At 54.4% G+C, this 27,384-nt stretch overlaps 1 protein-coding gene and 1 pseudogene across 1 annotated transcript; one reads left to right on the top strand and one right to left on the bottom strand.

The window, feature by feature from the left end:
• The first annotated feature begins 326 nt into the window (after window positions 1-326).
• On the top strand, window positions 327-27,325 carry TKT (transketolase). Its single transcript, XM_067754762.1, has 14 exons — window positions 327-530; window positions 9,787-9,904; window positions 10,724-10,837; window positions 11,642-11,739; window positions 15,987-16,178; window positions 18,049-18,167; window positions 19,636-19,829; window positions 20,572-20,736; window positions 21,898-22,054; window positions 23,890-24,020; window positions 24,626-24,709; window positions 24,817-24,910; window positions 26,213-26,335; window positions 27,036-27,325. The coding sequence occupies exons 1-14, from the start codon at window positions 424-426 to the stop codon at window positions 27,209-27,211; spliced, it is 1,872 nt and encodes a 623-aa protein (XP_067610863.1). The 5' UTR covers window positions 327-423; the 3' UTR covers window positions 27,212-27,325.
• On the bottom strand, window positions 22,157-23,895 carry LOC137232544 (dihydrofolate reductase pseudogene; annotated as a pseudogene).
• Window positions 27,326-27,384: the final 59 nt, after the last annotated feature.

Genomic DNA, 27,384 nt, shown 5'->3' with positions numbered 1-27,384 from the left:
GCCTAGAACCTGCAGTTATTATCACATTATTTGTGTCGGTGGTTAATCCCGGCATGGCAGTGCAGCCTGACTCACAGAAGCCTGGCAGCCCGCAGCTGCCCCGCAGATTCCGGGGGAAGGAAAGAGGGACGGAGAGGTTAGGCGGGCGGACAGCATCGGGCTGGGTACAGAGACTCCCAGGCTCCCGACGGTCTCGGTTTCCTAACAGCGCCGGAGGGCTGGGGCGGGGCTGCCTCCGCTGGTCCGGGGGCGGGGCGGGGCGGGGCAACCTGGGGTGATGCCGGCGCCCCGCCCCCGCGGGCGGCTCCCGGCACTCTTAACGCGCCCCAGCGCTGCGTCCGGCCTTAGCAGTTGCCGGCAGCTACGCTGCGCTGCGTCTCCGCGTCCTCGGCCTCCCCACCCGCCCGTTCGCCCGGCCGCGCCATGGAGGCCTACCATAAGCCAGACCAGCAGAAGCTGCAGGCCCTGAAGGACACAGCCAACCGCCTGCGCATCAGTTCCATCCAGGCCACCACGGCGGCCGGCTCGGGGTGAGTGAGGGCGCAGGGCGAGGGCGCCGGGGCCGCGGGCACGCCGGCTCCGTGTCGCGCTGCACGGTGCCACCACGAGGGAGGCGGCCGGGGGCGCGGTCACATGGCGGAGCGCGCGCCTCGCAGGTCAGCGCCGGAGGAGCCTTCCGCCGCGCCCGCGCTCGACCCGGCTTCCGCCCGCTGGGGCCCGGCTCCCAGCAGGCCTCAGGCCGGCTCGGCCCCTCATTCCCCGCTGCTCAAAGGCGCAGGGGACGCGCGGCTACGCACTGCGGAGGCCCCTCGCCGGCCGTGCCGGGAAGGCCACCATTAGTGCCCACTCGCCGAGAGATAAGCCCTGTACCGTGCCCTCGGCACGCGCGGCCCCAGGACCCTTTCCTCCCTGGTAACTGGTAACGTTCCACCCACATGTGAGGAAACTGAAGCTCCGAATTTGTCAGTTGCCCGAGGTCGCATGCGGCGAGATCTGGAATTTGAACCCGTGCTGCCCAACTCGAGAGCACCTGTTTTAACCCCTCATCTTGCAGACGAGCCTGGGGGCCCCGGCCTTGTCCCTACCTCAAACTACCTGTCCCCTTCTCCACCTCACATTCCTGTTCAGAGTCACATTCCTGCCACTCTTGGCTTTGGAGCAGGGGTGCTGAGACTCCAGGAGTGGAGAGTGAGGAGGAAGGTGGCCACGTGGATGCAGAGCCCTGGCATCCCTTGTGGAGGGAAGGTCTAAGATCTCCTCTGGGGTGGGGGCAGGAGGAGGGGATGGGGTGGAGGAGGGGAGACTTGGAAGGTTAAGAGAACCAAGAACCAAGCCCCAGGGCCTTGGGGTGAACATACAGGGCCAGCCTCCAGGTGCACTTTCCTCAAGTCAGAGGCCCATCCCCCAGCGTTCTTTCCCGACAGCCCTAATGGCTCAGAAGATGGAGAAAGGCTGTTGCCCATCCCAAGGAGCCTTCTCTGAAGATGGCCAGTTGCAAGGGACAGTAATGATAACTGGCCACTTTGCAGCTGGAGGCATCAGGTGGGGTAGTTGAGAGGGTCAGCTACTGAGTCGCTTCAGAGCCTGTTTCGCCGCTCTGTAAAATGGGAACAGTAGTAGCGCCTACACACTGAGTGGTTTTCAGGATTCCAGCCCTTTGGGGCGGGGCATGAGGCTGCCCAGACAGCATGTGATGGGTTCATGAAATGATTTTGAAGTCTGGCTGGGGAATGGTTTCCAGAAACCTTCCCAGCCAAGTCTTCTTGCTTCTGGCTGGTACCCGATCATGTGGGGTACCCCTTGGCCAGGCAGGGACCTGGCTTACTCTTGGTGCCCTCTCCCCTGCCTGGCACACAGTAGGTCTGCACACCTATATTGCTTGGTGAGTACTACTGGATCCCCTTCCCTTGACCACTTTAGGGGATCATTTGCCCTGCAGAACCTTGTTGAGCCCTGCTGTATGCTAGGAGCTCTCTAGCTAGATTCCTGACGGTCTAGCTGGGGGGACACAAAATAGTGTTACACTTCCGAGCATCTTACAGGTCTAGATAAAACCTGTAGACAATTACAGGGATCTTGAGTGGTCAATAAGTATCCCTGGTGTGACACAGAGCATCCTTTATTGCTAATATTATCTTATGGATTCTGAGAATAACCCTATGAGACAGATGCTGTCATATCACATTTTATAGATGAGGAAAGTGAGGCTAGTGTGTTGAGTGACTTGCCCAAGCTGGTCATTGGTAGCTGTTCCATGCTGTCCAGTGAGGGGCTCCCGTTAACCAAGAAGACTTCTTGGGCAGGCAGGCAGCACCAGGCCAGAAAATGGAGAGAAACTAGAAAGGGAAAGATAAGGCACAGTGATAAGGGATCTCAGTCAGTTTGAAGGCACTTGGAAAGAAATGAAATAACATTTACAGCTGGGGGAGGGGGGCTCCCAAAGGGAGAGGGTGTCCAATGGGTCTCCTGGGTCTTTGTTAGATAGTTAAACTCTGATTTCTATGGGGAAAAGATACTGGATTGGCAACTAAGTTACACCCAGGTTTACACTGTAATGCCTTAGGGAGGAACTCACTGAACTCAAAGTGTCCATTTACAAAAAGAAAAAGTGCAAGATACAGTGATTCCTGTTCGTTTTAAGCATGCGTAAAAAGTGCAGGAAAGAAATACTTAGGAAAAAACATGCTGCAAGGCCCCCCCAAAAAAAAGAAATACTTAGAAAAAACTTAATTTTTCAGAAGGAAGTAACATTACTATTACTACCTCTTTCACAAGAGATTTTGAAAGGCATGTGCCAAGAGCTCTGTGTGCACACACACAAAAAAAAAAACAGTAAAGGAAGACTTGAACAGGTCTCCAGATGTTGGTTTTGAGGCCGGCTATTCCCTCACAGCAATGGGTGCGGTCCATCAAGTGAAGGCTCAGCTTTGAGGCCCCGGCTCTGTGCAGTCGCGGCCAAAGTGACCATCCTGTCAGGTTGTCTCCTTTCTGGGGGAGCTTACACCCCGGTGGTGAAACAGCACTTAGGCCAAGGTCTTTTCATGGTCACTGTGGAGGCTGGACTGACATTGGATCAGTGAGGACCAGGCCATGGTGTTCAGGATTCGGTGAAGTCCTGATATCTTGGTAGCTTTCCCCTTCCTGTGCCATCACTGACCAAGTGACAGTGGACGTCACCAGGCCCGGGAAGTGAGGACACTGGCCTCTGTGTCCGAGGAGCTGAGGGACAGAGCCTGCACAGAGGGCTCCTTGTGGCAACACCCACAGCTTCTCCAGGTCACCTGCCCCTCCCTCCGCGTGCTGGGGGAGCTGTGGCAGCCGTGGCAAGGGTCCAGCTCATCCAGGCTTTAAAAGATAAGACTTGATGGCCTTGTCAGAGGGGCCCTTCCTGCTGAGGCTCATGGTGGAGATTTCTGAGTTCTCAGCAAGCAGGCTAGACTGGCATTATCCAAACAGTGCTGAGTGTCATCTGAGGACGCCGTCAGAGTCAGGCCCGGGTCTGGCGGTGCAGGCTGTGCCTAGACGTCCCCGGGACTCTGACCCACAGTGTTGGGGTGCATACTCAGAAACGTAAGGTCTGGCCAGGCCTGGCTGGTGGGCACAGGGAGACGAATCTAACCCTGGCTGTGTTCCGACTGGCTGTGCCCTTGTCAGAAAGACCCTTCCCATCCCAGGGCCTCAGTTTCCCCATCTCTAAAGGAGAAGTTCACAGATGGGTGGTTTTTGAACTGGGTTTCTCCGGGGTGGGGCTGGGGGACCAGAATGAGCAAGCTCTGGGGTCCTGCCACCTCCTGTTGTGGGTTTCATGTCCTGGGGGATTCACGTGACCTTGAAGTGGCTGGAAGTACATCCCTCCCTGCTACCCAGTTCTGGTGCTCTGAGAGGCTTTGAGTGCTCTCTCTGGGCAGAAAACTGCTGCCTGGGCCTGCTTCTCCATTCTGGCTGTCTTCACCCCAGCCTGGCCCTGACTGAGGCAAGAGCAAGCCCGTTGAGATTACCCCAGCAGCAGCATTTCCCAACTCTGTGTGAGGACACCCGGCTGTCCCGCAATGACCCTGTTCTTTGCCTCTGAACTCAGCAGGGCTGATGGGCAGTGCTTCCTGAAGCTGGGAACCTGGTGCAGCCACCTGGCTAGGGTCTGAGATGTTCTCCTGTCTTCCCATGAGCTGATCACACTGTGGCCCCTGGACCACCAGCTCTGACTCCCCTTGACTTTGCCTCTTTAGGCAGAGGCCTGTTGTCACTAGAGCCCAGTCTCACAAAATCAGGAACTCCCTTATTGCCACAGACAACAGCTACCAGCCCTGGACGCTGGGTCCTTAGGCAGACTCTGTGCTCCCGCCCTGAACAGTGAGGTGAAGTCCACTCCATGGGGTGGGCTGGTGGGAGCTGGCGGTCGCCCCAGCATATGGGTCTAGCTGGCGGGGGCCTGCACTGTTTGGCCTTCTTGCTCAGAAGTCAGTCTCACCTGTGGCCTGGCTGTAATCTCTGAGGGCTGCACAACTGGCTAAGGGAGTGTGGCTGCTCAGGTATTTGCTCTGCTGGGCTCTGAGCACCTTCTTCCTTTTAAAGGTCATCCTGTTATAGCTCTAGTGAGGTATAATTTTCATATCATAACATTCTTAGTGTATGGTCCAGTGGCTTTTAGTAAATTTAGTATATTGACAGTGACTTACAATAAGTTTTAGTGAATTTACCACTTCCCCTTTTAACTCTAATGGATATTTCATATAAATGGAATCCTACAGAATGAGGTCTTTGGGGGTCTGGCTTTTTTCACTGAGCACAATATTTGGAAGGTCGTCATGTTGTAGCATGAATTAGTACTTCATTTCTTTTTATGGCTGAATAGTCCATTGTTTGGATATACTACATTTTGTTTATCCATTCTTCACTTTCTCTTAGCATTTTGCTTTTCTCCTAGCTCTTCTGATGGTAGACTGTGTGACCCTGGGCAAGGTACTTCCCCCCTCTGTGGACCTTAGTGGTCCCATCCTCAAAATGAGAAGGAGGTTTGACTTCGTATCTGGTATCTTTAGAGCTGATATTTACTGAGCAATTGCCGTTTTCCTATGCACTGTGTCAAGCTCTTTACACACAAATGCTACCTCATTCAGTCAGATTCTGCTACTGTCTCCATTTTACATTGAGGAAACTGAGGCTCAGAGAGGTGACATCCTAGAGTCTTGGAGCCAGGATACATCATTTATGTGTGCACTCTTTGTTCCAGATGCTCTTCAGACCCGAGGCTACAACAGTGAAAAGACTCAAACTCCCTGCCCTCCTGGAGCTGGAGTTGCACCTAGGATAGACAGGCAACAAATAGCCACATAGTGTCAGTTGGCGGCAAGTATGAGTGAGGGGAAAAAGGTTTATTTGTTTTTTTTTTTAACGCAGTATGTGGGATCTTAGTTCCCCGATAAAGGATTAAACACAAACCCACTGCAGTGGAAGCACAGAGTCTTAACCGGTGGACCGCCAGGGAAGTCTTGAAGAAGGTATTTTAGATCGTGAGGTCAGGGAGGGCTTCTCGGAGGGAGTGGTGTGGGGCATAGCTCTGTTTCTTCACAGTCTGAGGTGTGGAGGCAGTCTTTCCAGACAGGAGCCAGCCCAGGTGGTTCTAGGAACAGGAAGAACAAGGATGGCTTGTGTCCTGGCATCCTGCGATTCTCTTGCCTGAGTATTTTCTTTTTTAATGTTTATTTTTTAATATATAAATTTATTTATTTTATTTATTTATTTTTGGCTGTGTTGGGTATTCATTGCTGCGCGCGGGCTTTCTCTGGTTGCGGTGAGTGGGAGCTACTCTTTGTTGTGGTGCGTGGGCTTCTCACTGTGGTGGCTTCTCTTGTTGCAGAGAACGGGCTCTAGGCGCGCGGGCTTCAGTAGCTGTGGCTCGAAGGCTCCAGAGCACAGGCTCAGTAGTTGTGGCGTACAGGCTTAGTTGCTCCACGGTATGTGGGATCTTCCCAGACCAGGGATCGAACCCGTGTCCCCGGCATTGGCAGGCGGATTCTTAACCACTAGTTAAGAATGCCACCAGGGAAGTCCCCTGAGTATTTTTTTTTAATACATACCTAAAAAAGAATACAAATGATGTACATGTTATAAATAACTATCCTGGGTGTACCTACCTCCAGGCCTAAGAACTAGGACATTATAGTGCTTTAGAACCTGCTGGGTGTCTCTCCCTACTCACAGAAGGAGGGTTTCCCCCAGAAAGAACTATACACTGAGTTTTGCATTTTATTGTTTTCCTTATAGTCTTATAACGTTTGTATAAATCCATAAACAGTGTGGTCTTCCCTGCTGTAGAGATCTGTCAGCAGTGTGCTTTGTTCACGTGTTGTATTTGTGAGATCTTGTTGAGGTTGTTGCATAGTATTCCATTATAGGAATATATTGTCATTAAATATCCTCTTTATTTCTTTTTGGCTGCGTTGGGTCTTTGTTGCTGTGCGCGGGCTTTCTCTTGTTGAGGCGAGCGGGGGCTACTCTTCGTTGCGGTACGCGGGCTTCTCATTGCGGTGGCTTCTCTTGTTGCAGAGCACGGGCTCTGGGGTGCATGGGCTCAGTAGTTGTGGCTCACGGGCTCTTGAGCGCAGGCTCAGCAGTTGTGGTGCACAGGCGTAGCTGCTCTGTGGCATGTGGGATCTTCCTGGACCAGGGCTCGAACCCGTGTCCCCTGCATTGGCAGGCAGATTCTTAACCACTGTGCCACCAGGGAAGTCCCTTTTTTTTCTCTTTTGAAGAGCTAACTCTTGACTTCGATTTTTAAAAACTGTACATTTGCTTCCTATTTCATAAATTTCCATTTTTTATCTTTCTACTGTCTTTGAGCTCACCATATTTTTTAACTTTTTAGGTTGGACCTTAACTGTTGGTTTTCAACTCATATTTCTTACTTTTTCCTTCAGGGACTTATTTCTTCTTCATAACAGATTATTTTTCTTTGTATTTTTAAGCATGGGAGAGGCTGTTGTAGTGCTCGCCTCCCTGGTTCATTTTCTGAGGCCTTGAGGCATGTGTAGGACATGTGTAGGGTGGGAGAAGGGCCATCTTCCAGCAGCTGGCAGCATTATCTGTTGATAATGGAGAGGAGCCCAGCCAGGGGGTGAGGGATCTTCTCTGCACTTTTTTTGCAGGGAAACCTGTGAGCAAGCAGAGTGAATGCTGAAGGGAAGGGTGGTGGTGGGGACATCTGGAAGAATGTCCTCCCAGAGGTGGGGGGCCTTTGGGAGACTTACCTAGGCCCAGCTGTAAGGCCTCAGCACCACCTTCATAGATTGAACTAATTAGGAGTAAGTGGACAGGTTTTGGAACAAACTTATAACCCCCATGCGTCACAAAGAGTTGCTTAGTGGATAAAGTTCCCTGCAGCCTCCCACCTTGCCCACACCCCTCCCTGCCTCTTGCCAGTTTACATTCATGGGTTTGTCCTGCACAGCACCTTGGGGTGGGCCCCCGCCCACAGTTGTACCCCCAGGGCAGGCTGGGGTTACAGGAGAATCTCAGGCCCTCAGACCACAGACTCTGTACACTGAAGTTCCTCTAGTAAGTTGCACCTGAAAGTAACTGTCTCCTGTGTGTTCAGCAGTTTACGGTTTGCAGAGCCCCATCTCAATTCTCAGCTCATTTCTTCCCTCCTGCCTGCCCTGTGGTCCGCAGAGGGTCGCGGTCCCAGCCTGCAGATGAGGAGTTGGAGGCCCTGAGAAGTGTGGCATCTGGTCTTCCAGCAGATGGTGGTGGCCGATGGTCACCTGGGCACTTTGAGTTCATTGTCTTAGGGACCCCCCGCCATCCCCACACAGCACCCCATTTACAAGTGAGGAAGCTGAGCCTCAGGGAGGGTGAAGCATGTGCTGAAGTCACAGCCTGAGTGGCCCATATCCCCACCCTGGGACACCTCTCAGAGGGAGTTCCCTGAAAGCTCTGGGGTGCGGTGGAGCAGACACCTGGCCCCCAAGGATCCCTTATTCCGTATGTTTTTATTTGGCAGGTATGAAGGTAGGGCTAGTAGTGTGTCCGGGATGCAGGCTTTGGAGGAAATATAGGCTCAACCCCCATGGGTCTCGCAAGGAATGGTTCAAATCAACTACTTCTCAACTTCTGGTGTCTCTTCGTGGGTGACCTCCCTCCCACCACGTCAGCTTTGCCTGGGCCAGGCACACCTCCACCATGTGCAGAAAGTGCTTGTGTCACAGCCCTTTCTCCCTGAAGCCCCTTCCTGGGAACCGCCAGGTGGGCAGGGCAGGCCAAGCTCCCGTCCGTGTCTGCCTTCTTTCTCTTGGAGCAGTTTGGCCTGCTCTCCACCCACATCCTTCCCCCGCTGTTCTCCTAACAGGGTCATGACTTTTGAAAGAGGGTTCCTCAGGGATGGGGCTGCCCTAGGAGGGGAAGGGCAGGAGGTCAGCCTGGCTGGTGTTGACTGGGGTGTCCCCCAGCTGAATTCTGCGCTAGCGACAAGGGAGTTGGGTTCCTGCCAGGCGGGGAAAGGTTTCTCGTTCACATTTCCTCACCTCCCTCTTTCAGGTCTAGTGTCTTTCCCCATGACCAGGAGTTCGTAGAAATGGTTAAGTATAAGACGATTGTGTGCTGGGGATGTGGGTACTAAACCAGCATGGGCAGTTCCGGATTTCTCTACTAATGTGTCTGCTCTGGGAGTGACTCACCCCTAACCCGTGGTGGGAGCCGGCTGGCAGGGAGGAGGGAGGCCCACTGAACTCCAGGTGGTGCATGTGCCCTTGGGTTTGGCAGTGGGCATGTTTTAGTGTGAAGGGCCTCAGAGCAGCGGCAGAAGGCTGCGCTGAGCTGGCTGAGCTGCATGGAGGGAGCGGCTGGGAGCCACGTGCCCTGAGGCTGACATTGTAATCAAACTGCGGACCAGAGGCCTTCAGGAATCAACAGCTGTCCTGCCGGGAACTCCAGTCTCCACTCCTGGGCGCTGGGGCTGAATCAATCAAGTGGGTCCTAAGAAACCTGAATAAGTCACATCTCTAAGACATAATCCTTGTATGTTCCCTGGTTAAGTCCTTTGCCCAGTAGCCATTCAAATAACTGCAGCAAATAGAACAAGAGCCTGAAAAAGGGAGGCCCGTTGAGCCACCGCCCCAGGCCTGTCTCAGGCAGAAGGAGTTTTTATTTTTTCCAGGATTGTAGCCTTTGTAGAAGATAAGAGATTGCTTTGCCTTTTAAATTCTGTGCAGAAACATGGTTTCTGGTGGCTGTACCAGCCCTCAGAATGCCCATTAAAAGCCTGCCGAGTAGCCCAGTGATGCTCTTGGAGAGCCCGAAGGCCCAGTTTTCAGACTACCAACCCTGCGGGTGGAGGCTGCTGGGAGCCTTCGTCCGTTAGCCCCTGCCCAGGGCCGTAGGAGGCCCAGCACCCCTGGGGGCCTGGGAGGCCAAGTTGCCCCGACAAGTGGACAGAGTCCTGGGCAGTCCCACTGGGACTTAGCTAACTGTTCATAGAGGGGCCACCGCAGTCTCCTGGACCCCTCCTCCTTTCTTACTCTAGTCCAGCCCCAGAATTCTTCAATTACCATGACTCTGAGGGTCCAGACTGTTGGCCCCTGGGAGGGTGCAACCCCCATGCTGCCAGCAGTGCCTCCTTGAGACCCCATGTAACCCTCCCAGGAGGGAGGAGCACGTGGCTCTCTGACAAGCCAAGCCCGTGACTCCTTGGGACCTGCACCCCCAGGTCCCTGTCTGTGGGCGTGAGATAAGCCCTGTAGATCAGGGGTTCAGGGCTGTGATGCATGCGTTTGTCTCTCTCCTGGGCCACAGCCACCCCACGTCATGCTGCAGCGCCGCCGAGATCATGGCTGTCCTCTTCTTCCACACCATGCGCTACAAGGCCATGGATCCCCAGAGCCCTCACAACGACCGCTTTGTGCTCTCCAAGGTAGGAGGCCAGCCCTCTGTCCTTCACCTGGGGCTGGGTGGGCCCTGAAATGGTGAGAAGGGGACCTACCTCCCTGGTGTGAACCCAGCCCCTCACCACTCTTCTCCACCTGCTCCGCCCGGCCCCTCCCTCGGTGTCTTGCTCTGTGCTGACCCAGCTGGTAAACTTAACCCCAAGCTAAGGAATAAACAACCGAATTAGTAGGGGATAATGGAAATGGTCTGGGTGTTCCAGCCATGTTTGGTGTTGACAGGCAGGACTGGAGTCCAGGTCGGGGGTATAGCTTTGTGGCTTTCTACACGCGTCTCTGCTGTGCCAGTACCCAGGCCACGCTCGCTCCCTCAAGAGTGGTGATGCCCTGCAGTAGGGTTTGGGATGGGGCGCACTGACCACCTCCCCCCGCCGCCCTGCTTGAGAACCATAGCCACAAACTATGCCATGAAACCCCGAAATCCACCTGTACCCAGGCCTGGCTCCGTGGCCTCTGGTCTCCTGGGGTAGGCATGAGAGCTTAGAAGTCTGTCCAGGTCCACTCACACGCCAGAACCCAGGGATTAGGGCTGCCGGCTGCCTGCTGGGGCTTTGGCCTCGGGCCTCACAGCTGCGCTCCCCCTGCACCTGTCCTAGGGCCTGCTCCGCCTTGGCTGTGGGAGCCTTGGGCTGGAGAGGGATGAAAGGAGGGAAGGTAGCCTTCACTTGCTTCCTTTCCTGAAAGGGATACCCAGGCCGGTAGGTTCGGTTTGGCCAGGCCCCGGGTTTCGGGGCGTGGTGGGAACAGCTCCTCATCTGACCCATCCCCCCACCGTCCATCCCCTGCAGGGCCACGCAGCGCCCATCCTGTATGCCGTCTGGGCTGAAGCCGGCTTCCTGCCCGAGGCAGAGCTGCTGAACCTGAGGAAGATCAGCTCTGACTTGGACGGGCACCCTGTCCCGGTAAGTGCACCCCACCAGGAGCCTCTCCAGGCCTCTGGTTCCACTTCCTGTTTCTCAAGGCATGCGGGAAGGGAGCAGGGCACCCACTGAGGAGCTGAGGGGGTGTTGGAGGGCAGAGGAGGGCATTAAAGGAAGGAAGAAGCAGGGGTTTGGGGGCACGCTGTTTACCCCAAACTTGTGCTGCAGGGTGAGACTTTTAAGGCCCCAGCCCAGGGCACTCTGGGTCAACTGCAGGGAGGGCCTCTCCCCAGGCACCAAACACCGGCTTCCCTTCCCTGCTGGGCCTCCCTGGCCACTTAGACACAGCTTGGGCGAAGAGGTTCACCAGGGATTCTCTAAGGGGGTCACAGCAGGATGCTGGTGACATCCACGGAAGGGGCCCGGTGTGCTCCTCGGGCCGCTGCAAACGTTTGGAGTTCATGGGGTTACCATGGAAACTGTGATGCCCCATCTGGGCACCCACTAGGGCCAAATACTTCAGTTTTGTCTTGAATTCTCCCAACCACTGTGTGAGGTGAATAATGTGGGCTCTGTTTACAGGTGAAGGAACCAAGGCCCAAAGAGATTCAGTCTGTGGCCTGAGGTCACACAGCTCCCTATGGGCCGAGCTGGTATTTGAACCACACCCACAATTACTGCTGTAGGGGAATAATGAGAAGTCACACTCTGCCTTCTGCAGACCTGCCTGCACCCCGTGTATGGGTGGGGTGTGGCTTCGAGGCTCCCAAGGCCACAGGGCTAGAATCCTGGGAGGCATTTCTGGGAAACATTGCCTGTGGTAACTGTAGCCCTCTGTCATGACAGAAACAAGCTTTCACCGACGTGGCCACGGGCTCCCTGGGCCAAGGCCTCGGGGCCGCTTGCGGGATGGCCTACACCGGCAAATACTTGGACAAAGCCAGGTAACACACCCACTCCCCATCCCCACCCACGATGGTTTTGGGAGGGGTCCTGGTGGCCCAGCTTTACTCGCTGGCCCCAGGCACCTCCTTGCCTGCCCAGGGCGGAGTCGGAACTGAGTAACTAACCGTGCATGTGTGGCATGAGGCTGGTACCAGGACCAGCTCCCTTTTCAGATGAGGAAATAGGCTCAAAGGAGTGAAGGGACCTGCCCAGAGTCCCTGGATAGTGACCGGTAGGGCCAGGCTTGCGTCCAGAGCCACATGCTCTTTGGCCAGAGCGCTTTGGCTCACGAGTTCCCGTGTTCCCCCCAAGCCTGGCACCTGGACCCTGGAAGTCTTAGGTGGGCCCACCTCTCGATGCCTGACTAGGTGCCGAGAACCCAGGCCGGAGCCACTCGCCTTTACCTCGGGAAAGGAGAAAAGGGGGTGTTCCGGGGGTGTTTCTGGGCCTCCCTGACCCCTACGTGGCAGCCAGGGAAGAGATGAACCCTGGAGAGAGTGGCCTGTGGAGGGTGAGCAGCCTGGTCAGAGAGGTTTGCTGCTGCAGCACCAGGCAGCTTGGGAGAGAAGCCCCTCGAGGCAGGTTTCAGCTGCAAGGCCGTCCGCCGTGGCCTGCAGACAGGCGTCTGCTGCGGAGGGGAGGCGTGTCGGCTGCAGGCTGTCCGAGCGGTTTCTTCACTCCTTTACCGTTTAGGGCCCTGTGCTCTGTGCTTTATAGGGTTTCACCTTGATGAGGTGATAAGGTGCATACAGCTGCCCCTCTCACAGGTGGGGAGACTGAGGTAAGGTGTTTGCCTTACGGTGGAGGCAGGATGTGAACCCAGGGTGTGCACCTGGAGTCCATATTCAGGGTCCCCAGGCTGCTCTGAGGGGCCTGAGGGAAGCACAGCAGGCTCGGGGAGCCCTGTGGGCGGGAAGCTTCCCAGAGGAGAGGCCGAGGGAGTCTGGCCTGCAGGCGGCAGGTGGCTGCAGGGAGCCTGACTGGATGCTCCACCCCAGTGAGCGCCTACTGTGTGCAGGGCAAGCTCCTGAGACAGCTCTCCAGGAGGTGGGCTGGGGCTGCGAGGCCTTCCAGACTCAGGCCAGTGTTACCTGACGGCAGAGCCTCCCGGGCTGGGCTCTGGGGCCAGGCTCAGCTACACCCAGAAGTGATTCACCATGCAGTGAAGAAAGTCACAAAGAATGGGATGTGTGTTTAAGAGTATTTTATTTGGCACAGAACCAGAGCTGTGAGTTAATTATTCTCTACAGTTGCTTGAAATAATTCCTCGTGAAGGGTCGTTTCCTGACCCTAACATAATGGGAAAAGCCAGTGTAGGGAGATAGCGTTTAGCTGGGTTCTCAGTGGCCAGGGTTGGCTAAGGCTGAGGGGTTAAGGGAATTACCAGGCTGCGCCAGCTGCCAGAGGTCCTGGATCCAGCCTCCAGTCAGGTCTGTCCAGCCATCAGCCAGGGAGCACACATCCAATTGGGTCTGTCCCATTTCTCTCTTCTTTTTTTTTTTGGTTGCACTACATGGCTTATGGGATCTTAGTTCCCCAACCAGGGATCGAACCTGGGGCCCCGGCAGCGAGAGCACTGAGTCCTAACCACTGGACCTCCAGGGAATTCCCCATTTCTCTTTTAAATAATTTTTTTTATTATAAAATACATACTAATCTAAAATACAGGAATGCATTAAAAAGAAATGAGGGACTTCCCTGGCGGTCCAGTAGTTAAGACTGAGCTTCCACTGCAGGGGGCATGCGTTCACTCTCTGGTCGGGGAATGAAGATCCTGCATACTGCGAGGTGTGGCCAAAAAAAAAAAAGAAAGAAACAAACTTCTTCCTTATTCTTAACCACCTCTCCCCCATTTCAGTCTCACTTAACAGTGTATCCTATTTCCTCCATGTTATTGTGAGAAAAAACTTAATGGATTTATAATCCTAGTATTTATACAATTTTACCCAATGCTTTTTAGAAAAATCTGAACACTTTCTCACACCCTGTCAAGAGCTAGTGTTTGTTTTTTTTATTTTATTTTTAGTTTTGGCTGTGTTGGGTCTTCATTGCTGTGTGTGGGCTTTTCTCTAGTTGCGGCGAGTGGGAACTACTCTTTGTTGCGGTGCGCGGGCTTCTCATCGCGGTGGCTTCTCTTGTTGCAGAGCATGGGCTCTAGGTGCGTGGGCTTCAGTAGTTGTGGCACTCGGGCTCAGTAGTTATGGCACACGGGCTCAGTAGTTGTGGCTTCCCGGCTCTAGAGCGCAGGCTCAATAGTTGTGGCGCACGGGCTTAGTTGCTCCGCGGTATGTGGGATCTTCCCGGACCAGGGCTGGAACCCGTGTCCCCTGCATTGGCAGGCGGATTCTTAACCACTGTGCCACCAGGGAAGTCCAAGAGCTAGGTTTAATGACTGGATACTGTTCTGTTTTATGGGGATGCTGTAACACGTTTAGACCGTCATCTGTTGTTGGATATTTGAGGTGGTTTCCCAACTCCTGCAGCAAATGTTGGCCGTCTCGTTAGGGTCTCTTCTCTTCATGGTAATTCAGGACTGTGGGCATTTGTAGCCCTACCCTGAATCTAACAGCTTCAGGAAATATGCGGCCTCAGGGTTAGCCCTGGCTTCTGCAGGGCCCCCTTTCCTGTTCACAAGCACCCCCAGTGTCTCCCCACACCGCCTTCCTGACTTGAGTCTGAGGCTATGCTGGAACTCCACGCTTGGCCCCAGTTCAGGTTCCTTGGAAGTGGGTGTGGGGTTGGGAAGGCAGCCAGTCTGCTTCCCTGGAATCCCTTTTTGGGGAAGTCGAGTTCCCTACAGGTTTCTCTGGCTTAGCCCTGTCAGGCTGGTCATTTTCGGGAGCTGCTGTGCCAGACCCCACCCCTGCAGTGTCTTTGGGCCCCCCCTTGCAGCCTGCAAGACCCAGCTTAAGATAAGCCTCTGTGAGCGGGACCTTCTGCTCCTTGTGGGGGAACCAGTGGCCTGGCCTGCTGGAGGCCGCAGAAGCGAAGGTACGGGCCTGGCGTGGCAAGGGGAGGATGCAGGAGCCCTCCCTGACCTGGAGGCCTGCAGGGGTGCTGAGTCATGCTGGCAGCACCACAGCCGTCCCCGCCTCTCTTCAGCTCCCCCTGCCTTGGCCCTGCAGCAGGGAGGCCTGGAGGCCCAACCCACTCAGCAGCAGGGCGGCTGCATCCCTCCGAGCCGTCCAGGCACCAGCCTCGCTCCCTGGGGTCACGCATCTGGACTCTGGGCAGGGGAAAGGGGGTCTCGGCATCCTGCTGCCCCTCCCCCTGTGTGCGATCCTAGTCAGCAGGGAGTGGACAGTGGGCTGGGCAGTCAGGCCTGTGTTTGAATCCTCGCTCAGCTGCTCCCCAACTGCATGATCTTCAGGCAGGTGCCTTGACCTTTGAGCCTGTTTCCTTGTCTGTGTGTTTTCTTGGGAATAACAACTGCACTTACCTTCTCTGAGAGGGTTACTCAGTGCTAAGCAGAGTTGGGGGGTTGGGGGTTGGGGTCAAGGTCCCTGAACTGGTCTCCCTGCCTCCAGCCTCACCCCTTGGCTCCACCCTCCCCAGCCAGGGAAGGTTCTGTTTCTGGGTAATTTATCGCAACCTTATTGCTCTTTTTACCGTGTCACACTGCCTTTGGAACAATCATGGCTGCCTGTTTTGAGGGCAGGAGATAGCCCCTGGGGTGGAGAAAGCCTAGGCCCAGCTCTAGTCTTGGGTAAGAACCAGCCCCAGAAGTTTGGGAGGAGACCATCCTTCAAGGCACCTGCCGACACCATGATCCCGGCCTTCAAGCCCCCTCGTGCGTGCTCATCTTCACCTGAAGCCTCCCTCTAGGGTGCATCACAGATGGCCTCCCTGGCCCAGCTCCTCTGAGCAGAAAGGTGCTCTGTCTCTCTGGCCCACTTAGCGAGTCCCAGGGCTCCCCCAGCAGTCCTGGTTCATGGTGGGGTGGAGAGAAGTGGGTGCGCTCCGGCAGCGGGCGGCTCAAGGCCCTCCCGCCCAGCCTGCGTAGTCAGCCCCTGCGAACCTCACCATTTTCTTCATGCCCTAGCCACTCCACACTGCTGTCTGGAGCTGTTTCTTGGCAGCTGGTACTACTTTCTGGAGCTCCTGACAGCTTCCTTCACAGCCCCTGCTCACTGGGTGTGGACTTGGGGTGGGCACAGCTGTTGCACGTCCCAGAAGGAAAGGCCAGGGGCACGTGGGCCAGGCAGGGGGGCCGGTCTCTAACCCCCCCACCCCCACCCCCCCACAGCTACCGTGTCTACTGCCTGCTGGGAGATGGGGAGCTGTCAGAGGGCTCCGTGTGGGAGGCCATGGCCTTTGCGGCCATCTACAAGCTGGACAACCTCGTCGCCATTCTTGACATCAACCGCCTGGGCCAGAGCGACCCCACCCCGCTGCAGCATCAGATGGACGTCTACCAGAAGCGCTGCGAGTCCTTCGGGTACGTACGAGGCTGTGGCCTGAGCACCCTCATAGCAAAGGATACCTCTGTGCCAAAAGCTTTGCAGATGCAGGGGCTGAAGCCAGAGGTTAAGCCCCATCAAAAGAAGGTCTCCCTTCAGGGTCTGACTCACAGGGCATGTGGCCGCCCTGGCCAGTGCCATGGATCTGTGGGCTGAGGCCCAGCTCTGAGCAAGTTCCTTTATTTGCACGTTGGGTGGTGTGATGGCTCTCAGAGCTTCCACATAATGTGATCTCACACATCCTCACCTTGTTCTTGGGTGAGGAGGCAGGAGGTGCACGGTGTGGACCAGGCTCGCTCAGTACGTCAGGCCACTGGTTACCTCCTGTGACAGGAGGAGGAACAGGCCTCTCATAGGGAAACGGGAGATAGGATTTCCAGATTTCCCCCATGGGCCTTGGATGGTTGTGAATTCAGAGTCACGTGTTACAAAGCAGGGAGGTCCATCTGGGCGGGTGTCAGCCAGAGAGGGCCTCACCTTGATGTCCCTCCCCTACCCCAAATAAAAGTTCTGCAATTGGGCTCTGAGGGCCCAGGGCCTTCAAGGCCACCCTTCATAGATGAGCCGATGACCAGGGAAAGTCGAGTTGGAGTTGCAGTACCTGATCACACAGCGGACACAGGGCTGTTATCTCTGAGTGACCTTACAGAGGGAGAAAATGAAGAGAAGAAAGATTCTCTGTTGGACAGGGGAAGAAACAGCCACAACATGCCTCAGGGACAGACCTCCTCAAGGCCACATCGGGCTGGGGACTTGGAGTATAACCCCGGCAGCATCCTTGGGTCTGTGTCCATAACCTTGTGGCTACGAAGCCAGATTCCTTAAGTCCTGGCTTCATCACTTAACTTGCTTTGCGGCCTTGGGCAGATTACTCCACCTTCAGTATGTCAGTTTACATGTCTATAAAATGGGGACAACAACAGGTTTTTGTTTGTTTTTAATAATTTGCTTTTATTCTTTTTTTTAATTTATTTTATTTATTTATGTTTGGCTACGTTGGGTGTTCGTTGCTGCGCATGGGTTTTCTCTACTTGCATCAAGCGGGGGGCTACTCTTTGTTGCGGTGCGCGGGCTTCTCATTGCGGTGGCTTCTCCTGTTGGGAGCATGGGCTCTAGGCACGCGGGCTTCAGTAGTTGTGGCTCGCAGGCTCAGCAGTTGTGGCACATGGGCTTAGCTGCTCCGCGGCATGTGGGATCTTCCAGGACCAGGGCGCGAACCCGTGTCCCCTGCATTGGCAGGCGGATTCTTAACCACTGCGCCACCAGGGAAGCCCAACAACAGGTTTAAATGGGTTAATATGTGCTCAGCCCTGTGCCTACATAGAGTGGGCACTCAGTAAGTGTGAGCTGCTACTTCTGTTACTATTAATCTGCCAAAAAGTGTCCCAAAAGGGATTGCCTGAAAGAGAAGGGCTCCTTCCTCTGGATGTTTGACAACATGACTCATTTTATACAAGTTTCTGGCACCACGTCCACCATCTACGGAGTGATCGGATGTGTCCCTTAAATAAAAGTTCATCAAAAATCTAGCAGTAGATTCCAAACCCACTGCATTGTCCTAAAAGCAGCTTTCAGTAGGAAACGAATAGCTCAGGAATGAAAGACAGTAAGTAACTAGGCTTTGCATTACTTAGGAGAGAGGAGGAAAATCTGTTCAAAGGCAAACAAGAGGAAGTAAAACAATGTGAAAAGAGAAAATTAAATGCAAATCGGAATCCGGCAGGTTTGAGGCACCCCAGCTCCTCCAGCTCTTTTCCAGATCGCAGCCGTGCAGTGCAGCGAGGGCAGGGCCTTTCCCCAGGGCCCTTCTCAGGGCCCTCGCCCCTCACGCCCTCTTTCTGTCCCCAGCTGGCACGCCATCATCGTAGATGGACACAGCGTGGAGGAGCTGTGCAAGGCCTTCGGGCAGGTCAAGAACCAGCCAACGGTCATCATTGCCAAGACCTTCAAGGGTCGAGGCATCACAGGTCTGTATGCTCGAGTCTCCTCCCACCCACCACCCCGGGACTGGGCCCTGCGGCTGACTGAAGAGGGGGTGGTTTAGGAGGCATATGCCTCTGAGAGCCCGTGCCTGGGGTTGAGCCAGCCGCTTCCTTCCTCAGCAGAGTGCACCCAGTCCAGGGAAGGGGGAGCAGGAGACTTGCTGGGCAGCGTGGCTGAGCTGGGATTTAGAGCCTGGTTTGGCTGGTCTCGACTGGGGGTCATGTGTAGGCAGGAGGAGAGGGAGGACTTGGGAAGGACTGTGGGTAAGGAGAGAGGACACTCCCTGCCTGGCATCTGCAGAGCGACCTTGACAGCTCCAGTTGTCTGCCCTGAGCCGAAGGGCTGATGCAGGGAGCCCCAGGAAATCCTGGGGAGACCTAGATTCTTCCCTAGGAGGCAAGCAGGGTACCCCTCATGCAATGGAAAAGTGATTCCAGAGGCCTGTGCAGGTGGGCAGCCCAGGAGCGTCTGGAAGATGGTTCCTGTGCCTGGCCTGAGAGCCGTGCAGACATAAGCCCCTCCCTAGGACCTAGGCACGGGCTCCAGACCCTTGCTTGGGGCTGGGATGGCCCTTGCCCATTGTAACAATGGGAAGATGGGGCTAGAAGTGGCCAGGGACTTGCCCAGGGATACAGGGAGTCTGGCACTAAAAGGGCTAACTGCAGGCTCTGGGCTGGCTTCACTGTGCCATGTGTCCGGCTCTCCCCCTGCCCACCAGGGGTCACGTCCCCCTCTGCCTGTGTGGACTTGAGGTAAATGAGGATATTCACTGGTATCTGGGAAGAAGTGCACAACTCTGGAACCTTCTGGGAGAGGACTCTGGGATACAGTCATGGCCTCAGTGCCGCTGATGCTGACTCCTCAGGTGTTACCACCACGTGGGATCTGGAAACCTCAACTCCTGGGGGCTGCTTGGTTACTTCTTGGCTTTCTCCAGGCTGTGGTGACATCTGAGGTGACCTTAGAGGAGAGGGTTATTAAGTCTCACTGGTCCCCACACGGCAAGATGCCCCCCCACACAGGGGTTGCACCTGGGGGCTTACAGAGCCCTGTCTGCTGCTCACTGATGCATAGGTGACCTTGGCGGTGCTCCCCCCGCCCTAGGCCTCAGCTTCCTCTCCCAACCTATGCAACAAACTGAGTGTGATTTCTACAGCAGACCCCACGCTGTGCAGGCTTGGGGTGGGGAGGTGATGCAAGGAGAATGGGATGGGGTGGCCAGCAACATTCATCTACCACACATGCCCCCTCCCCACTGGGAGCTCCTGGGGGACTGGGCTGCTACTCAACAGGGGCCTGCAGTTGAGTGCTGGTCACCATGGTCCTCCTTCCCTGACCCCCATGGTGGCCTGCCCTTGACGTGTGGAGGGTTAGGCCCCCTCGAGCAGCTTCCTGGCCCTCTGGGAGCTTTCATCTTACCTGTCCCTCTGCCCTCCTACGTTGTACCCATAGGGATAGAAGATAAGGAGTCTTGGCATGGGAAGCCCCTCCCCAAAAACATGGCTGATCAGATCATCCAGGAAATCTACAGCCAGATCCAGAGCAAAAAGAAGATCCTGGCAAAACCCCCGCAGGAGGACACCCCCTCGGTGGACATTACCAACATCAGAATGCCCACCCCACCCAGCTACAAAGTTGGGGACAAGGTACCCAGTTGGGCCTCACTTTTCTGGACTGGTTGGGCTAGGGTGGCAGCGGTTCTCTGGTTCCCCAGGGCTGGGGCTGGGAAAGAGAAGAGAGATTAGATTAGTTCTGGGTGAGGAGGAACCCTGAGATGTTGCTCCTGCCAGTTCTTTCATGGGGTCAGCCAGCTCTGGAATTATTTACATGCAGAGAGGCTCAGAGAGGGCAAGGGATTTGCCCATAGTCACACAGCAAGCTACTGGGATCAAAGCTGACAGCTTCTGAGTCCCCCCCCAGCCCCGGTCCATCATGGCCTTGGCCTGCGCTCAGGACTCCCCCACTTCTGGCCAGGCAAAGGCAAAGGGCAGGCCTGCCCGGCTCTGGGCACTACCCCTTGTGGACCCATCAGTGCCACCTGAGTCAGGCTTTCTGACTCCCAGGCCCTCAGTGTATTCTCGTGCAGAGTGGGGCGCGTTCACAGGCCTCTTTCACAGGGCTGGGGAAATGGGGTTGTTAGGACATCTTTTCCAGCTCAGATGGTTCATAGCCGGGCTGGAGACAAGAGGCTGCACCCAAGACATTCATCGTTTTAAGTTCTTATTGGCACCCTTACAGAAGTTTCCATAGGGCCATATGCTGCTGGGCTTCCTTTTTCTGCTGTTTTACCCTTTTCCTCCCTGGTGGAAGCTATGGCCCAGAGGCTGAGCTGGGCTCCAGGCCACATGCCCCCCGAGGTGCTCAGCCTTCCCACTCTCCTCCCTACAGATAGCCACCCGCAAGGCCTATGGGCAGGCCCTGGCCAAGCTGGGCCACGCCAGCGACCGCATCATCGCCCTGGACGGGGACACCAAGAATTCCACCTTCTCAGAACTTTTCAAAAAGGAGCACCCAGACCAATTCATCGAGTGCTACATTGCTGAGCAGAACATGGTGGGTGCAGCTGGGGTCTGAGGGGTGCAGGGGCAGGGCTGAACCCCTCCTGTTCCCTTGAGCAGCCGTGTTTGGCAGTGCCAGGTGCCTGCTAGGCCCCAGAAACAGCTAGGACCCAGCATTGACCCTTGACCTCCAGTAACTGGTGGGGGAGGGGTGTTGTGACACCTAAGGGCTGGGTGAGTGCACACGGGGGAGCTGAGCAGGGGATGCTGCACGCAGGCCAGTCGTTGTGGTGGAGGGGCTTTCTCTGGGGGTAAAGGGCCCTCCAGGCGGAAGGGCAGGCACAGCCAGGAGGCTGGAACTAGCAGCCAAAGTCTGCTGGGCCCTTTTATGCACGAGGCTTTGGCCCTTGCTACCCTGTGGAATACAGAGATGAGAGAACTTTGTGGACCCCTGTCATGCACACAGTTGGGTTAACAGCTCCTTGTCAGGATCTATGGTTCTTAAATAAGGAACAGTGTTTTGTCCTGTTTTTCAAAATATCCTGGCCGAGGAGCCCAGCCTGGCCTGCAGGCTTCTAGGAACTGGGAGCTTCCTCCCCCTGGAGACCACCTGACTCTGCTGCATCCAGAGTTCTTCCTCCACCTGAACCTGAAGTTGTCCCTGGCTTCCAGCCTTGGCAGCTGGAGGGGCCGGGGCCGGGGGGTGGGGGGCTGGGGAAGGAGGGCTCCTGTCAGCTGGTGGGTTTCAGAGCTGTGGAGGCGATGCCAATTTAGAACCAGTGCCTGCACTCAGTGCTTCTGGGCCAGCATTTGGGGCCTGGGGCCTCTGGGCATACAGAGGGCTTGCGAGGGCTGGTCTCTGCAGAGGCCTTGGGGTGGCAGGCAGATGGTGGAGGAGACTTGCAGAGGCCTGGGAAGGATGGACCATCCATGCTCAAGCTTACTGGCCTGCTCTGTGAAAGGCTTTTCTTGCTAGAAAAGTGTTCCCCAGGAGAGTGATTTTAAGAGAACTTGTGAAATTACGATTTCAAGTTGAAGGAGTTTGGAAACAGACTGTGGAGTCCGTGGGCGCACAGGATCACTTGCATGGGAGGAGGAGAATTAACAGTTACTAGGATGACGGAACCCTCACCTCCCAAGAGGTGGCCCTGGGGGTCCTGGGCCCCCTGGCCACCCTCTCCCTCCTCTGGGCTGACACCACCCACTCTGCCCCCAGGTGAGCATCGCCGTGGGCTGTGCCACACGTGACAGGACGGTGCCCTTCTGCAGCACCTTTGCAGCCTTCTTTACGCGGGCCTTTGACCAGATTCGCATGGCAGCCATCTCCGAGAGCAACATCAACCTCTGCGGCTCCCACTGCGGCGTGTCCATCGGTAAGGAGCTGCGGCCGGGTGTCACACCTGTGACGTCCCCGGAGTTCTTTTTATTTTATTTTATTTGTTTGCTTTTTCCCACACATGCACATTTATTAAACATTTTGAGTACTTTACACAATTTCCTTCTTTTACTTAGCAATTTTTGGCATTTTTCTGTCAGTACTTCATTCTTTTTAACTGCTGCAGATGTTACATTCTATAGACATATTGGTTAGTTATTTCTTATTAATCAACATTTGGGCTGTTTCCAAGTTTGAAAAAGAAAGTTGCAAGAAGTACTCTTGGGTCCATTTCTTTGTTCAGGATTAATTTCTAGAAGTGGAAGTTCTGGGTCCAAACCCAGAATACTTTGAATTTTAATTGATATTGCTAACTTACACTCTAAAAAGATTGTACCAATTTATAAGGCAGAAAATGCTATTTTTTTTTTGGATACTTAATCTAAATCTTTGCTAAAGTGATGGGTAAAACATGTTTTAATTTTCATTTTTTAATTCTGTGAAGTTTAGTTTCTAACTTACTAATTTTGGTTTCTAGCAATATTCATTCTCAATTTTCACCTCTTTGAATTTTTAATTTTAGCCATTATGCTTGATATTAGGTTATTCTTTTTTGTAAAGAGCAGCCAATTCTTATTCTATCATTGTAGCATCCCATGCAATCTCATTGAAGATCAGAAAGTTTTTTAAGGTCTCAGACCTTCTCCTTTAACCACCGAAAAGGTAGTCTCGTACCTGCCTCTTTACTATCTCTGTGGAGTATCCCGGAGTTTTCAACTTATTGACTCCTAGTCTGAGTGAACAGAATTTTTTTCAAAAGTGTGATATAAAGTAATTCACAGTCCCTCTTTTGATGTAATTTTAATAACTGAATGCTAACTCTTCTGTTTATAATCTATTTCTGACCTTTGGACCCATCTGCCTAGCTCCTAGCTCTATAGGCTCTGGTTTCAACTCATGCTGCCAGGGGACGCTGCCACTTTGGGCTGTCTTGGTAGATATTCTACCCTAGGCACGTGCTGGTCACCTATTCTTGACTCTTGATGGGCATTCAGGCAGTTACAGCAAGAAATGTTTCACAAATGGTATCTGATACCGTCTAGTTAAGATTAATGGGGAATAAAAGTACTTTGCTTAAAAAAAAAAGTACTTTGCTTAGAAATAATTATCCATAGATCTAAAGTCAACAACAGTCTCCACAACAAAAAATACATAATTTTTTTTTGGGGGGGGAGGAGGAGGCTTTAAATAGATCAGAAATCACTTTCACATTAATTGTTCTTTTTATATACTTCAAATGTGTACTTAATGCCTTTCTCCTCCTGGACATCAGAAGGAACACCTGGATACCTTATAAACGGAACTGCCTCCCACTATCCAAACCCCGTCCACTTTATTTGTTAATTCTGGTTGCTCAATAAATTTTAAGGCATCATCCAGACTTTTAGCAAGAAAACGAGCTCCCTGTGGAGGTTCCCTGAGTTCTCTACTGAGAACTATATTAATTCTGTCCTTTTAAAGGTCGATTCTTCTCTGGAATGGAGAACCAGGTTTTCCCACCCATAATCACCAAATTCTGTTTACCTAAGCAGGGGCCAGGGCAGGTCCCCATTCTTGCCGATGCCCATGTTCTGGGACACAGCGACAATGCAGTTTAGCAGACGAACCATGACGGTGGCAGAAAACACTTCCGAGCTAGCACGTCACACTGCCGGGGATAGCCTGCCAGCTTGGCGCGAAATTCTGTCCCCGGACTTCTGAAACAGGGTTTGGGGCCAGGATTCCATTCCACGCATGAGGTCTTACTTCAGCATATCCTTTCCCACACCCCAGGGGAAGATGGGCCCTCCCAGATGGCCCTGGAAGATCTGGCTATGTTTCGGTCTGTCCCCATGTCAACCGTCTTTTACCCAAGCGATGGGGTGTCTACAGAGAAGGCAGTGGAATTAGCAGCCAATAGAAAGGTAGGTCACTTAACTGTTCTTTCTTCGCTGGCAGCTAGCGCTTCCCTAAAGGGACGGGAAGGGAGGCCAGTATGCAGGCCCAGAGCTGATCATTTGCTGCCCCAGAGTGGTGTCTCCTGACCTTGCACTGGTGTTGTGGCTTGGAGGAGTTAGACCAGGAAAAATGAAATACACACCACCTTTCCTGCTGCGTGGCAGACATTGCTAATTGATCACCGCTCTCTTTCACCACTGAGCATCCTGGCAGCCCCTGCCAATCCAGCAGTTGATGCCTGTCTGCCCTCCCTGAGTTGAATTCTCCAAGACGGAATGAACTGAGTCCTGAACAAGAGCCACGCTGCCATTGACTGGAATGTCTCACATGGCTCTCGTCCCTCTGAGGGCAGGGGGCGAGCCACAGCACTCTGGGGCGGGGGGCGGGGGGGGGGGTGCAGTCCTTGGAGGCCAGTCTACCTGATGGAGAAGTTATCTTCCATCTGGGGCTTGGGGCTGGCTGTCACGCAGGAGGAATATTTGGAGAGGCACGTGCTGCAGAGGAAAGACTCCAGTCCTCAAGGTTGGAAGTCCTGCGTCCTGAAATCCTCAGTTATTCTGTTTCATTCCAGGGCATCTGCTTCATCCGGACCAGCCGCCCAGAAAACGCCGTCATCTACAACAACAACGAGGATTTCCAAATCGGACAGGCCAAGGTCAGTGTGGTTTATGCCCCAATGAGACCCCGCAGAGAGAGCCTGAGGTCGGGACCCACCCCAGTCTACCAGACTCTGAGCCTCACTGGCCCCCATGTTGCCCCCAGGTGGTCCTGAAGAGCAGGGACGACCAGGTGACTGTGATCGGGGCTGGGGTGACCCTGCATGAGGCCTTGGCTGCTGCTGACCTGCTAAAGAAAGGTAAGGAGGGTGGGACCCACATAGTCTTAGATGGGCTGCTAACTGCAGACCCGGTCTTGGGTGAAGAAAAATCTCGTCGAATTAAATGATGAGAATATTACTAAAAGCCAGGCTTGGAGCACTCACTGTGTGCCCAGCATGGTGGCCAGATCAGAGGCCCTGGAGCCTGAATCTACTTAGCTGGCTGCTAATTAAGTCTGTTATTCAGCATCGTTGTGCCTTGTTTCCCCATCCATGATGGAGGTACTATCACCTTCCCCACGGGGCTGTCCTGAGGATTTAATAAACGTGACCTGGCATTATTATTATCATTGCGAGCTCACAAGTGTTAGCTGTAGGGAAGACAGGCATTAGCCTCCCCTGCAGTAGAATCACAACAGATTTCAGCCGTGCTGAGCACCCAGGAGAGGGTGGACATGGGTGTCCTTAGGAAAATGACCTCAGGGCTTCCCTGGTGGCGCAGTGGTTAAGAATCCACCTGCCAGTGCAGGGGACATGGTTCAGGCCCTGGTGCAGGAAGATCCCACATGCCGCGGAGCAACTAAGCCCATGCGCCACAACTACCGAGCCTGCGCTCTAGAGCCTGGGAGTCACAACTACTGAGCCCATGTGCCACAACTACTGAAGCCCACGCACCTAGAGCCCGTGCTCTGCAACAAGACAAGCCACGGTGACTAGAGAAAGCCCGCGCGCAGCAACGAAGACCCAATGCAGCCAAAAATAAATAAATTTAAAAAAAGAAAAGAAAATGACCTCAGATGTGAGTAGGAACTGATAAGCAAAGAGGGTATCGAAGAGGCCCAGGCAGAAGGAACAGAGCTCTGAGGAACTGGGGGGAGGGCCAGAGCAGGAGCGAGACGGGCTGGAGATCCAGGGGGAGGGTTGACCCATCCTCCTGACCTGACACTGTCCTGCCTGTAGCCACAGCTCCCCTCCCCACCACCCCACATGCCCTCACTTTACCTCAGGGCGGACCCCTGGAGGCGGCCGTCCCTCTGGCTTTCCCTGACAGTCGGTCCAAAGGCGAAGATACTGCAGCCCAGGGCGTGAGGGGAGAGAGGAGGCGCTCCTTTTCCTGCCTGAGACCTGCTGCTCCTGTTAGGCCAGGGAGGCTCCGAGGTGGAGGGGTGGGTGTGGAGGATACGGGCATCACAGATCAACAGAGGAGGTGGCCGAGCCATCAGGGGTGGGCAGCTGTGTGACAAGCCCCCTCGCAGGGTGCCCATCAAAGGCCCCCAAAGGGCAGACCCATGGCGCCCAGCTCCTTCCCCTCAGCCCGCCCTGCTTCTCCTCCCCTCACAGAGAAGATCAACATTCGCGTGTTGGACCCTTTCACCATCAAGCCCCTGGACAAGAAGCTCATTCTCGACAGTGCCCGTGCTACCAAGGGCAGGATCGTCACCGTGGAGGACCACTACTATGAAGGTGAGAGAGCCAGAGACACACAGGTTGGGAGGGCTGGGGGCATAGGGCTGGACATCCTCCTTTATCCCAGCCCCAGGAGGGTAGCTGCGGCCCAGGAAACCCAGAGCAGCTGGGACTTGGCCTCTTAACAGACCTCAGGCTTGGCCTGGGGACCCTTGAACTCAATGGCTGGAATGGCTCCTTGGATCCCTGCCTGACCCAGGAAGCCCGAGAGGGTTCCAGCCGTGCTAAGAGCACACAGTGGTCATGTCCCTGAAGTACCTGAAAGTTAAGGCTGTTGTGCAGAATCAAACCGGGAAAGCGACACAAATTTCTGGCTTTAATGAGTTTTTCACAAAGCCATCCTCTACAAATACACACTACTCTCTCCTCCAAAGCAGGCCCCGGGGGAATAGATGGGCTTAGACCCTGAGATCAAGTGCAGATGTCGGTTGATGACAGCTGCCCAGAGGATGGTGTTAAATATGATTCAGAGGCCATATTTGGGCTTATGAAAAAAATAAGTACTGTGATTGGTGATGTCTGCTCTGGCTACAGGCATAGGGCACGGTGGTTGGTATATATGCCATCCCCCCATCCTTGGGAAAGGGAATAAACTCAGACTGATTCAGGGCCCGGGGGGGCAGCTAGGGGCTCTGGGGACCCGCCCACTGCTCACCTGAGGCTGCATCACCTGACTCACCTCCTTTCCTTTGTCCAGGTGGCATAGGTGAGGCAGTGGCCTCTGCAGTAATGGGCGAGCCTGGCGTCACTGTCACTCGCCTGGCTGTCAGCCATGTGCCAAGAAGCGGGAAACCAACAGAGCTGCTCAAGATGTTCGGCATTGACAAGGACGCCATCGCGCAAGCCGTGCGGGGCCTGGTCACCAAGTCCTAGTGGGGGGTGTGGGGTACAGCGTGGGAGTGAGTTCTACACATTCCTGAGATCCTGGCAGAGGTGCTCAAAGATGTACCAAGAGGAGTCATAAATATATGTTTTGAGAAAAATGAATTGGCTCCTGAAATGTTTTTTCTTTGATGTGAATGCAGCCAGTGCTGGTTCAGAGGAAG

The sequence above is a fragment of the Pseudorca crassidens genome, chromosome 10 (genome assembly GCF_039906515.1).
Source record: "Pseudorca crassidens isolate mPseCra1 chromosome 10, mPseCra1.hap1, whole genome shotgun sequence".
Classification (NCBI taxonomy): domain Eukaryota; kingdom Metazoa; phylum Chordata; class Mammalia; order Artiodactyla; family Delphinidae; genus Pseudorca; species Pseudorca crassidens.
Note: the sequence above shows the minus strand (reverse complement) of the source record. Positions and strands in the feature narration are given on the sequence as shown.

Excerpts from the sequence above, each read along its gene's own strand:
- TKT (XM_067754762.1), top strand. The coding sequence starts at position 424 with ATGGAGGCCTACCATAAGCCAGACCAGCAGAAGCTGCAGGCCCTGAAG. Across the intron at positions 20,737-21,897 it reads ACATTGCTGAGCAGAACATG|GTGAGCATCGCCGTGGGCTG; the intron begins GTGGGTGCAGCT and ends CTCTGCCCCCAG. Across the intron at positions 24,911-26,212 it reads TGCTGACCTGCTAAAGAAAG|AGAAGATCAACATTCGCGTG; the intron begins GTAAGGAGGGTG and ends CTCCCCTCACAG.